The 12,793-nt window shown below is 42.5% G+C and overlaps 1 protein-coding gene across 7 annotated transcripts in view; it reads right to left on the bottom strand.

Annotated features, from left to right (window-relative positions):
- Positions 1-5,045: 5,045 nt before the first annotated feature.
- Positions 5,046-12,793, bottom strand: part of dnmt3ba (DNA (cytosine-5-)-methyltransferase 3 beta, duplicate a) — a 73,128-nt gene continuing 65,380 nt past the window's right edge. For 6 of the 7 annotated variants that reach the window (XM_060931962.1, XM_060931961.1, XM_060931960.1 and 3 more), the window contains 13 exons: positions 12,500-12,619; positions 12,315-12,359; positions 12,144-12,223; positions 11,414-11,526; positions 11,130-11,313; positions 10,805-10,889; positions 10,556-10,701; positions 8,419-8,509; positions 8,178-8,326; positions 7,506-7,591; positions 7,305-7,374; positions 7,103-7,221; positions 5,046-6,932 (listed from right to left, as the gene is read on the bottom strand). In XM_060931962.1, the coding sequence (XP_060787945.1) occupies positions 6,788-6,932; positions 7,103-7,221; positions 7,305-7,374; positions 7,506-7,591; positions 8,178-8,326; positions 8,419-8,509; positions 10,556-10,701; positions 10,805-10,889; positions 11,130-11,313; positions 11,414-11,526; positions 12,144-12,223; positions 12,315-12,359; positions 12,500-12,619 (1,433 nt within the window). In that variant the 3' untranslated portion in view covers positions 5,046-6,787. Of the gene's footprint in view, positions 6,933-7,102; positions 7,222-7,304; positions 7,375-7,505; positions 7,592-8,177; positions 8,327-8,418; positions 8,510-10,555; positions 10,702-10,804; positions 10,913-11,129; positions 11,314-11,413; positions 11,527-12,143; positions 12,224-12,314; positions 12,360-12,499; positions 12,620-12,793 lie in introns of those variants that run through there. The other variant, XM_060931967.1, reaches the window with a different exon arrangement.

Below are 12,793 nucleotides of genomic sequence, written 5' to 3'. Positions count from 1 at the left end.
AAAATGATGAACTCACTATATAGCCCACTATATAGTGAGTAGTGAGTGATTTCGGACACAGGGTTGGTCTTTGTTCAACACTGACTGTCCACCTTATTCAGAACACTTGTACATTCATGCAGTTCTCTAATCAGCCAGTCAAGTGGCAGCAGTGCAATGCAACGGGGGGGAACACCCCACCCTCATGCACATACAGGTCAAGAGCTTCAGGTAATGTTCACATCAAACAGACTGGGCAAAAAAATGTGATCTCTGTGACTAACTATGGCATGGTTGTTGGTACCAGATAGGCTGGTTTGAGTGTTTAAAATTTCTAGCTATCAGGCTCACCCAAACTGGACAGTTGAAGTAAGATTTTGGAAGAAAAAAAAAGTATATCACCTGGTCTTTTTCCACTCTTCAACTGTCCAGTTTGGGTGAGTCTGTGTCCGTGATAGTCTCAGGTTTTTTTTCTTGACTGTCAGGAGTGGAACCTGATGTGCTCTTCTGCTGTTTTAGCCCATCCACCTCAAGGTGTGATGTCTTGTGCATTCTGAGATGCTTTTCTGCTCACCACAATTGTAAAGAGTGAGTATTGAAGTTGCTATAGACTTCCTGTCAGCTCAGACCATTCTGGTTATTCTCCTCTTATCTCTCTCATCAGTAAGGTGTTTCAACCTGCAGACCCTCTGCACACAGGATGTTTTTTGGTTTTCACAGCATTCTGTGTAAACTCTAGAAAGTTTCTGTAGAAACTCTAGAGAATGTGTGAAAATCCCAGATGACCAGCAGTTTCTGAAATCCTCAGACCAGTCTGGCTGACATCAACAATAACGTCATGGTTAAAGTCACAGAGGTCACACTTTTCCTCATTCTTATGTTTGATGTGAATATTACAAGCTCCTGAGATAAGTGCTGCATTCAAATCAGGGAAAATGCTGTCTCAGGAGGGTGTCCCACATGAGAGCAAGGTGACAAGAACCATTGGAAATTGATCAAACTCATTTCCTGTCCTGTAAGCTGCCTTCAAACTGCATCCAGAATCTTCTATTTTGAAGGCAACATTGGCATGCGTGTGTCTAGTCTATCACAAGACAAAGAAAAATGAGAGAACATTGAATAAATGGGTGATTCAGAAACATTTGGGCAAGGTTTGCCCTCTTTGGCCACCCGCTTAGTGACTTGGTCTGCTAAGTGGTTCCCACTGACCTCAATCGAATCACCAGAGTCATGACCTTTGGTTTTGATGATGGACAAATGTTTTGGGCAGGGAACATGCTTCTGAAACATCCATGACAAGATAGGCATGTGATATAGGCTTACCATCAGTGACCTTAAAGCCATCCATCCGTCTATTCATTTTCTGCTGCTTATCCGGGTCTGGATTGCGGGGGTAGCAGCCCAGACTTCCCTCTGCCCAGCCACCTCCACCAGCTCTTCCAGGGGAATACCAAGGCGTTCCCAGGCCTGTCCACCTCATGTTCCATTTTACCATCACTCGTGAACAAGACCCCGAGATACTTGAACTCCTTCACTTGAGGCAGCAACTCATTCCCAACCTAGAGGGAGCATTCTACCATTTTCCATCAGAGAACCATGGCCTCAGACTTGGAGGTGCTGACTCTCATCCCAACTGCTTCACTCTCAGCTGCAAACCATCCCAGTGCTTGCTGAAGGTCATGCTCTGAAGAAGCCAACAGAACCACATCATCTGCAAAGAGCAGAGCTGCAATTCTGAGGATCCCAAACTGGACACCCTCCTCACCTCGGCTGCGCCTTGAGATCCCATCCATGAATATGACAAACAGGATCGGTAACAAGGGGCAGCCTTGGCAGAGTCCAACACCCACCGGGAACATGTTTGACTTTGTGCCGAGAATTCAGACACAGCTCACACTTTGGTTGTACAAGGACCAGATAGCTCATAGCAACAGCCCCGATACCCCATACTCCCGCAATGCCTGCCACAAGAGCCCCCAGGGGATATGGTCGTAAGCCTTTTCCAAATCTACAAAACACATGTAGACTGTCTGGTCATACTCCCCATGAACCCCCCAAAATCCCTGCCAGGGTAAAGAGCTGGTCCACTGTTTCACGGCCAGGATGGAATATGCATTGCTCCTCTTGAGTCTGAGGTTCGACAATCGGTCAGAGCCTCCTTTCCAGCACCCTGAAATAAACTTTCCCAGGGAGGCTGAACAGTGTGAATCCCCTATAATTGGAGCACACTCTCCAGCCCCCTTTTTTGAAAATTGGAACCACCACCCTGGTCTGTCACTACACAGGCACTGTACGCGACCTCCACGTGACACTGAAGAGGCATGTTAGCCAAAACAGCCCAACAATGTCCAGAGCCTTCAGTACCTCAGGGCGAATCTCATCCACCCCTGGCGCCTTGTCACCAAGGAGCTTTTTGACTGTCTCAGTGACCTCTGCCAGAGATATGGGTGGAGCTTCCCCTGAGTCCTCAGACTCCACCTCTTCCATAGACAACGTGTAGGACAGGCTCAGGAGTTCCTCAAAGTGCTCCTTCCACCACCTGACAATATCCCCAGTTCAGGTCAGGAGTTCTCCCCAGCTGCACACAGCCTGAGGCAAGCCCTGCTTCCCTTTCCTGAGTCACCAAACGGTTTGACAGAACTTCCTTGAGGCCAAGCGAAAGTCATGGCCTCCCCAAACTCCTCCCACACCCAGGTTTTTGCTTCAGCAACTGCCAAAGCTGCAGCCCTTCTGGCCTCTCAGTACCTGCCTGCTGTCTCAAGGGACCCCTGGGCCAACCAAGTCCGAAAGGCCTCTTTCTTCAGCTTGACGTCTTCCTTTACTGCTGGTGTCCACCAGCGGGTTCTTAAGTTACCGCCATGACAGGCACCGATGACCTTTTGGCCACAGCTCCTACGAGTTGCCTCTACAATGGAGGCTTTGAACATTCCATTCGGATTCCATGTCACCAACCTCCCCCAGGATGCACAAAAAGCTCTTCCGGGGGTGGGAATTAAAGACCTCACGAACAGAGGACTCCGCCAGACGTTCCCAGTTCACCCTCACTACACGCTTGGGTTTGCCAGGTCTGTCTGGCAGCCTCCCTCGCCATCTGATCCAACTCACCACCAGGTGGTGATCAGTTGACGGCTCTGCTCCTCTCTTCACCCAAGTGTCCAAGACATATGGCCGCAGATCTGATGATACGACCACAAAATCGATCATTGATCTTTGACCTAAGGTGTTGTGGTGTCAGGTACACTTATGAACCACCTTATGCTTGAACATGGTGTTTGTTATGGCCAATCCATGATGAGCACAGAAGTCCAACAACAAAACACCACTCAGTTTTAGATCAGGCAGGCCAATCACCGCCCTCCAAGTTTCTCCATCATTGCCCACGTGAGCGTTGAAGTCCCCCAGAAGAACTATGGAGTCCCCAGTCATCACCCCTTCTAGGACACCACCCAGTGACTCCAAGAAGGCCAAATACTCTGCACTGCTGTTTGGTGCATAAGCACAAACAACAGTCACGGTTTTCCTCTCGGCAACTTGCAGTCCACATAGACGCGACCCTCTCGTTCTTCGGAGAGAACTCCAACACAGCAGCGCTCAGCCAGGGGCTTGTGAATATCCCCACATCTGCCAGGCGCCTCTCACCCTGGGCAACACCAGAAAAGGAGAGAATCCATCCCCTCTCCAGAAGTTTGGTTCCAGAACCGGTGCCATGCTTGGAGGCAAGCTCAACTATATCTAGTTGGTACCGCTCTGCCTCCCACACCAGCTCCCATTCTTTCCCTGTCAGAGAGGTGACATTCCACATCCCAATCACTAGTCTGCGCTGCTGAGGATCAGCATGACCAGGCTCCCACCTTTGCCTACCACCTGGCTCACAATGCACCTGACCCCGGTGCCTGTCCTTGCAGGTGGTGAGCCCACATGGCGGCTGCTCCATGTCATTTCTTTGGGCTGTGCCCCATGAGCCAAGGTCCGGCCACCAGATGCTCGCTGGCAAGCTCCCCTCCCAGATCTGTCTCCAGGAGGCGGCCCCAGCTTCCTGCTCCCGGGCGAGGTGCTGCAGCTCCTTCTTTGCGTTTTCATCGGGGTCTTGAATTGCTCCTAGTCTGGCCCCTTCCCTGGAACAAATTTGCTTTGGGAGATCCTACCAGGGGCTAATGCCTCCAACAACACTGCTCCCAGGATCACTGGGACACCCAAACCCCTCCACCACATTAAGGTGGCGATTTTTGAGAGGGGAATTATTCAAATATTCACTTAAAAATTCCAAGTTTATTAGGAGTGTGTTAGATGCAGGAAATGACCAAAATGTTCTGGATACTAATCCTCTGGGACTAGAACCAGCATTCCACACCTTATGTCAGGGCAGACTATAGTCTTTAGGAGGCAAGCAAATCCTCTGAAAATGATCCTAAGCAAGATTTGAATAGGCACCCTCCTCTCCAAAATGATTAACTTAGCTCAAGCAACCCTCTCAGGTAGGGTTAACATTGTGGCAGAATAAACAGCAAGATCAGATTATAATATCTAAACATAATTAATGAAAAAATATAGCCTTTTATATGATTAACTACCTGGTTAAAAAGACTAAGTAGTTTCTTGTAGATTATCTAATAGCGGAGCTCCAGCGGAGCACCATACCTAAGAAAAAATGGTAAACCCATCGAGTCGATTTTTTTTGTGGTGTGTACATGTACCACCAGTCATACACACCGCCTAGTGGCCAGTGTTAGTAATTACCAGTCATACACACCGCCTAGTGGTCAGTGCTAAGCCAGTAAAGAAATAAAACAAAAGAGACTGGCTATAAGAAAATTCTACAACCCAGAAACAGATGGGAGCTCCGCTCTTAGGCAGTGCCTAAATCTATATATTAATTATGTAATAAACACAGTTGTTTGTATAAGACACAGCTCTGTGCAAAGGTTTGCACCCCTATGACTTTCCTGCTTACTGAATACTAATCAGAAAGCACCTATGATAAACTGAAATGTAGCAAATCCAAAAGAAAATAAGGTGTTTAATTCTTCAGTGAATAAAAAAAAACTGAGCAGGATCAGATTCAACAGTACGTTGAAACAATTTATTAGTTGCCAGTTATACCACATGTCATTCAAGCTTAGTGGACCATCAAGTTACAAGATAAAAATGTAAACTTAGCCCTGTTTATAAGTTGTGACTACCTTACAGGACTTTTATGCTTGTTACTTTAGGAAACTATCACTAGCTGGTACAGCAATGATCACCCTCTGACAATGAGAACCCAAATATAAAAGCTTGTTGTTAACATAATCACTCAGTAGAAAAGTTCAAGAGGATGGAACTAAAACTCAGTCTAAAAAAAAAGAAGAAAAAAGGGTATTAATCAAAAACAATAACAACAACTGATCTGTCAACAAAAACAAACAGAGAAAAGTCAGTTCTAAAGTGTTCTCCATGGACATGTGACCTGCTGGTGTAAATGGTTTATCTCAAGTAGATTCTCCTGATATGCTAACATTTATTATCCAATAAAAAGTAACATAAAAACATTCCACATACATGAATGACTTCACACTTGAAATGCATTCAGCTAATCAGACTTTATGCATCTTGCATTAATATACATGCATTTTATCCCCATTTCAGATTACAGCACAGATGTGACTACAGCACTGATCTAACTGATTTCATGAAAATGCTAGTGAATAGTAATTGATTAACATAAGTTTGTATACAGAATAAATACTAATCTTACAACTTCCAAACAATGAGCACCATTTGTTAGCACCTTGAACTGGATAAATATGACTACCTACAATTATAGCACCTCATTGCTGAATGGACAAATGGAGCCGCGGAATGTTTTTGGCATTTCTTAATGTGAACAAAGCACAAAATGTCGATGTGATCTGATCCTATGTTCATAACAGTGATAAGGCTGGTCATGTTAAAATATATTCAGGAATCACAGTAGTCATGAATAAAATATTAAATGTCCTCTTGCAGGCACTTATGTTATTAAAGGTAGTTGCCTTTTCCTCCTCGTAATATACTGAAAAACTTCAATAAAAAGTGATATCAGCACCAGAAGCTCAAAAAATTAAGCTGTCAATTTAAAAACGTTGAGGCTTATTCACTTTCTGGTTAGATTTTTTTCATATTCAAATCTGATTTGGGATTTGTACTATAAAAATATATTACATGATTACATTAAACATTGTCAAGAGAACCAGTGGCGGTAGTATAAAAGTAGTATATAAACCGAGGAAGAAAAATAATTAAAATTTCTGAAAAATGCATGACAGAATGACTTAAAATGACCATTTTGATTATTAGTATAAAAATTCCTGATCAGACAAGTTCATGTAAAATTAAGAGTGCATATAAGCCCAACTCACTGCCATTCATGTTTATAAATAGGTAAACAGCATTTGTCCGGACAATGTACCAGTCACAGATTATAACTGAGGTAGCGGAGTGGGGTTTCAGCGGCTCTCTCTAGCACAACATTGCCATTAAGACAGTCTTTAAAAAAAAAAAACAGTCTAAACAAAACTAGATCAACAGTACATAAAATGTATAAAATAGAACCAAAAAGTGTCTGTGCAGTCTGGCCTTGATCAAGCTGAAAAAAGTGATCAGGTGACTTTAAAACAATAAAAGTGAGGTCAAAGCTTGCAAAACACAAAAAAAAACCTTCTAAAAATTCATTAAGTAAAAACCTATTGAGAAACATAGACTTTAGGGTTGTAGGTAGAAAACTCTATAATACTACTTTCCCTCTCATTTTATATATCAAGGTTGTTAAGGGATAGTATGCAAAGGATAATTAAGATTCGCATGCAAAGTAATCCTTCAGTGGTGCAAATAAGTGACGAATCACAGGCACGCTCCAGGAACGCCCCAGAACCTTCTGCCTCTGGCCTCGGCCCATGTTATTCACATCAGTGTAATGCTTAGGGAAGCCAAATACCCTGCAATAAAAAGACTGCATTTAAATAAACCTGAATGAAACCATGATGCGCAAAAATATAATATGAAGTTTGCTCAAAGCTTTGAAATGTTCTGCAGTCAAATAACATTCGAAAACATTTGAACTGATTTGTGTCCGGCTCTGTGATTCTCTTTCATTACTGATGCTCACCTTTCCATCTCTGTACACCAAAGGTAATCCTCCTTCCCATTCATGGTAACAGGAAGAGGCCCCATTTTCCCTTGCTTGATGGAATTAGATTTTGTCGTGATGGTGCGGACTTTATTAAACTGTAGAAACAGTGCAGTATAACGTCAGGAGAAGTCAATATCTGCCTAAAAACGGTTAATATCAATGCGTTCCTTTCTCTGACCTGAGCAACCCGACCGACTTCCAGGCAGTCCTGCAGATCTACTTTGTCACTAAGTGATATAGCCATTGGTCTGTAAAGATACATATTGTCATGATATTTTGTTATAATATTTTAATTTAATTAATTTCACTCTCATCGAATACCATGGTTTGGTGATTGGGTGTTCAGTGGAACAATGATTTTAGCTTCAGGTCCAAGTACCTGTTCATTCCAGGTAGGTTGCCCCAGAAGTAGCGAGCTCTGTGAGCGGGACTCACTTTCACAGCATCAATCAGGATCGGATTACACTAACATCAGAAAAGGAAAGAGAGTAAAATGTAAGCTAATATACAACATGTAACTATGAACAACATTCACTAGATCCATTCAAGAGACCCAGTAAAAAGATCAGGAAAATGTTATGAATACGAGTCATAGGAAATAAGAAAATAATAATGCACATGTAACAAATTGAACAAGGAAAGTAAGATTTACAGAATAATAGATCATGTGAATTCACTAATTCATGAATGGATCCCAATTTGTAATTTCTACTTTGGGATAAACAATTGTCTCTCAACAACTTCTTGTCAGTAATGTCTTACATGTTCAGTGAGCTCTAGAATGATTAGCATCCTTACTAAAAATTTGCAAAAATATTGTATAAAATAAATATTACACACAATAATTCAAATTTTCTGCACAAACAATAGGAGAAACTGATAAATAATACATTATCAGTTAAATGCCTTTAAGCACAATTAAAGCACAAAGTTTCTGGAACAGTTGACAATTTGCCAGGATTTGGCCCACAAGCACACTTTTTGCTTACGCGATGGCCTTTAGATGAAAGGTGACACACTGTGTGAGATTCATACCGTATAAAAAGCCTACCTCCAAAAAGCGACAAATGTCAGCTTTATCATGCGCGCTCATGGCCACCACGTTCTCAAAGAGCCAGAAGAATGGTCGGTCATCATCTTCTTTCGGTCTCATCAAAGTTAGCATACGGTAGTACTCAAAGAACAGTCGCCCTGTGCCCTCTAGTACAGAAACAGGAAGAAAAGTGGAGCGCTTGCAAATTTTTAGTGTCACTGAAATACAAGACCATATAAATACAAGACGAGTGTCTTACCAAAAAGGCCTTTTCTGGCTGGGTTCACCATGGATAGGTCGTTACAGGGACTGCCACCAATCAGAAGGTCAAACGGTCCCCATTCTGCCAGCTGTAGTACAGATGAGCAGACATGTTAGAAGGCCTTTATAAAGTAGTCCATTGCTTTTACACTAGTGTCATCAATATGTATAGCAGGGTGTCTACAGGTTTGTCCAAGTTAAATTTAAGACTTTTTAAGACTTTTTCATACCATGTTCCAAAAAAAATTAAGACCAAATCTAAAGTCACGCAAAAACGTACTCTTTTGAAAAAACAAAACAAAACTATATAATTTAATGTAACTTATTGTTCTTTTAAACATTCACCAGAAAACACTATTCTAGTAGAAGTACTTCATTTCTTTTCCTTGACAGGCATTCACACACTCGGAACACAATATAAGGATCGGATAAACTTGTAACTATGTGACAATCAGAATGCAGTCACAACGTTTGAATCCAATGTAACAATGTGAAAATATGAATGAAGTCACACACACAGAATCCAATGCAACAGTTTTTTTTTATTATTATTATTATTTTCTCTGGTTGGGGAGCCATATTGTAAGCAGAATTGTTCAATTCCATCTTTGGTCAAACAACAATGCAGAAAACAACAGTTAAACAATGTGAATGCACATACACCTGAAACTTCGGCTCACTCACTTGAAAGGTATGCTCACTTGCACTTCTTAAAACACTTGGAACGATACCCGCACACAAACAATACTATTCTCTCACATGCACGCAATAGAATATATTCTCTCTCTCTCACACACACACTATTCTCTTACATCTCGCAGATCTATCCTCTTCTCCACGACCGTTAGTGGTGGCAGCGCTGAAGTCGGATATTTGAGGCTGATGCTCGCGACCTTTAGCAAAAGCAACGTGCTTGGCGCTCATATGAGAGTCCACTGCTCTTATCCCCATTGTGCCCGACTTAAAAGTCTTACAGCATGCTACACAGTATGCCTCGTTTGCATCTTTGGGTACAGCTTTCAGCCACCACGAGTATTTTGCATCTTGCAGCCAGTTATCATTAAACTTACATTTACCCATTGTGGCTCGGACTACCCTTCATCAACAGATCAGGCACTGAGTGGTTGTCAAGCACACGTGTGTCTAGCAACCGGTGGATTCTGAGCCTGCGCGGTATAATTGTGAGCATCAAAAACGATTAAACTTTTCCCCATCCTAAGTGTACCACATTTTAACGATATGACGGAGTAAAATCTCCATAAATTTAAGATTGAACATTTAAGACCACGGGGTTTGAAATTTATTGCCGCTTTTCCACTACAAACGCGGCTGAGTCGGGCTGAGCCGTGCCGTGCTGAGTCGGGCTGAGCGGGGCTGTTGGAGTTGCATTTCGACTACAACCGCGCTGAACCGTGCTGGCTGGAAGTGGGTGGACACATTGGGTGGAGTTAGCGAAAGTGGGTGGACGTCAGGTGATGTCGTTAAGCAACGCAAACAGTGACATCAGTGACCTTTTAAGCGGTAGTCTCACGACCCGAATAGTAAACAATAAACATGGAGGACATGGAGTCGTTAGTGTTGCTGGTCTTGGTGCTGTGGCTTGTTGTCACCGACAACGCGGACAGATACTGGCAAGAGCGTATAGATGAGGCGAGGCGCATAAGGCTTCATAATTCTCGTAATTCGTAATTCTTCTCCTTCCGGGTTTACAGATCCCAGCGCGCTCGCGGGGCGTGTGTCGGCATGTGAGGACACTCCTCACCAATCAGTGCACAGGGGAGTGTCTGCTCACGCCCCCAGCCTCACTCGGCACGGCTTGGCTCGCTTCAGCCCCACTCCAAAACGGTGCGAGTTTTAGGGGCTAAGCAGGGCTGAAGCGAGCTGAGTCGTGCTGGTTTTTGGTAGTCGAAACGCGAACCGTGTCGGGCTGAAGTGAGCTGAAGCGAGCTGAAGTGAGCTGAAAAAGGGTAGTGGAAAAGGGCCATAAGACAATTTAAGACTTTTTAATGGCCTTATTTTAGGAAAATTAAATTTAAGACTTTTTAAGACATTTTAAGGACCTGCGGTCGCCCTGGTATAGTGTGAGCGGTAGTGTAGTTTATACGAAACCGACAGAATCATGTCACTGTACTTACATGTTTCCTGGTGATGGTGCGCACATCGTTGACATATTCGATCTTTCCTTCATGCTTGACCATCCCTACGGCAATGGAGTCCTCACAGATCTCAGAAGCAATGTAACGTTCTACCTTGAAGCCTAGATCTTTCAGAACAAGGTAGCCTATGGAAAAAGACAGATTATAATGATATCCTTTTATTCTGGATATTTAAGTTTGTTTTACCTCTATTTCTGATTTATATGAAAGCATAACCCTGAAACTGACCTGTGGCAATTCCATCAAAGAGGGACAAAACCTTGATAGGGCGGCGCTGGTGAGCAGGAATTGAGGGGTAAACTCTGTGTGGTTCCTGTGCCATAGAGAAAAATGGCGCTTATGGGAATCACACAGCACACATGGAAGTTTAGTATTAAGAACCAAAACATTCAATGAAGCCTTAATGAGAATCAAGAGCCAGTAGAGATGAAAGCATGCCTTTCCTTTATACCTCCCTCTATTCCTTCTGTCTTATCTTTCTTTAGAACAATACAACCATCAACAAGGAACAGAATGATAGCCATTTAATGAGGCTCTCTTATTTACTACTTACAAATTCAAAGGCACTGTTATTGGCGAAGAACTCCTGAACACGCACACTCCAATCTGGTCTGAGCTTCAGCACACCATATTTGTTAGGGGGCTGGCAAATGTAGCAGCTCCACGGATCTACATCTTTCAACTTGTCAAATGCCTCTGGTCCAACCAGCATATTAAGACAGTCCTTACAGTAACACCTGAAAGGGAGTGATGTAGTGAGATTGGCCACTGAAGCAAGCAGTTCATCAGTTTAGTTGCATTTAAAACAGAGAAAGTGTGTCTTTATGCAATTCTAACCTGCAGCAGCTGGCATTGCCACACAAAATGACCTCCAGTCCAGCACAGCAGATAGTACAGTAAGACTGATATCCATCTTCATCATATCTGTATAAAGTCTCTGTAAAATTCTCCTATCATGGTATACAACATGCGGACACATACAAAACATTTATAAATCAATACCTGTGCACAATTAACAGTTATTCCATGAAATCGAGTTGTACATGAGCTGATAGCCGACGAAGCGTGGAGCACCGAGTTGGCTATAAGCCACATATGACAAGAATGAGTGGAATAACTGTTTTATTCTATCAGCATTCACTGGATTTTGAGAAACAGAGCATTTTTATTTTTAGCAAATTTGATAAATAAAAACTTCATACAAAATGGCCCACAAAATCATTTCTGCTTAGAATGTAAACAGATCGGCGAAATGACAGTCGCAATTTGTGGAAAATGCTATAATAATAATTCTTGAAAAATAAAAAAGATACGTTCTTACAATCAAATACATTCATTCCATATTTTTTTGCTTTTTTGGGGTTTTGTCTTTGAGTAGAGTTTTTATTTCGTTCTCGGTTGGTTCAGCAACATGCGCCGCCATTTTGTTTTTCTCTACTCACGGTATATGAGCTGATAGCCTAGTAGTGCAGTAGCCAATCAGAGCGTGCGATTGCTCATCTCCAGTGAATGTGGACAGAATAATTGCAGTTATCTCAGCAGGAAAAAGCACACTGTATTTTATTACCTTGCATTTTAAACAAAGGCTCCCTTCAAAGAGTGGATGGAAAATCTCAATGTTTTTATTCCCACATGAGAGGCAGAAATCTAGAGAATGTGTGTAAAAGAAACTGGTTTTTACATTTGCATGCACAACGATATACACTGAAACCCCCCCCCAAACATCACAGCAACTCACCTTCAATATTTTTCCCTTTTACTGAAACTTCATGAACCATTTGCTCTGATGAAGATATAGATTTAATAATATAAGTAACGAGTCACAAACATGATGTAGTATTCATTTGCAAATATACCATTGTCCAAGTAAGCTGCTTAGATTAAATTGTTAAATCTAGGATATAAAAATGTCTTGGCATCTACCTCTTGTGTACTCCTGAGCTACGGAAGGTCTGCTTCTGTGAACATATTTTCTTTTGGCTGGAGGCTGATAATCAGTCAGAGAGGAGTCTGAGGACTCAGTCTTTTGGTTGACAGATGAAGCTGTGTCGTGAAAATGGGTGTTTAGTGTTTAAGATACAAGATATACATAGCTAATACACCATTCCAGGTGTCCGTCATAGGTTCTACAGATGTGGCAGTTGTACAGTTACACTCACTGGTTTTATAATCATGGGTTTACATAACATAATTTGACATCAAAACTACTCTACATGG

Source organism: Neoarius graeffei, chromosome 10 (genome assembly GCF_027579695.1).
Source record: "Neoarius graeffei isolate fNeoGra1 chromosome 10, fNeoGra1.pri, whole genome shotgun sequence".
In the NCBI taxonomy this organism is placed as follows: Eukaryota; Metazoa; Chordata; class Actinopteri; order Siluriformes; family Ariidae; genus Neoarius; species Neoarius graeffei.
The sequence above is the reverse complement of the archived record's forward strand: the minus strand, read 5'-3'. Positions and strand labels throughout refer to the sequence as shown.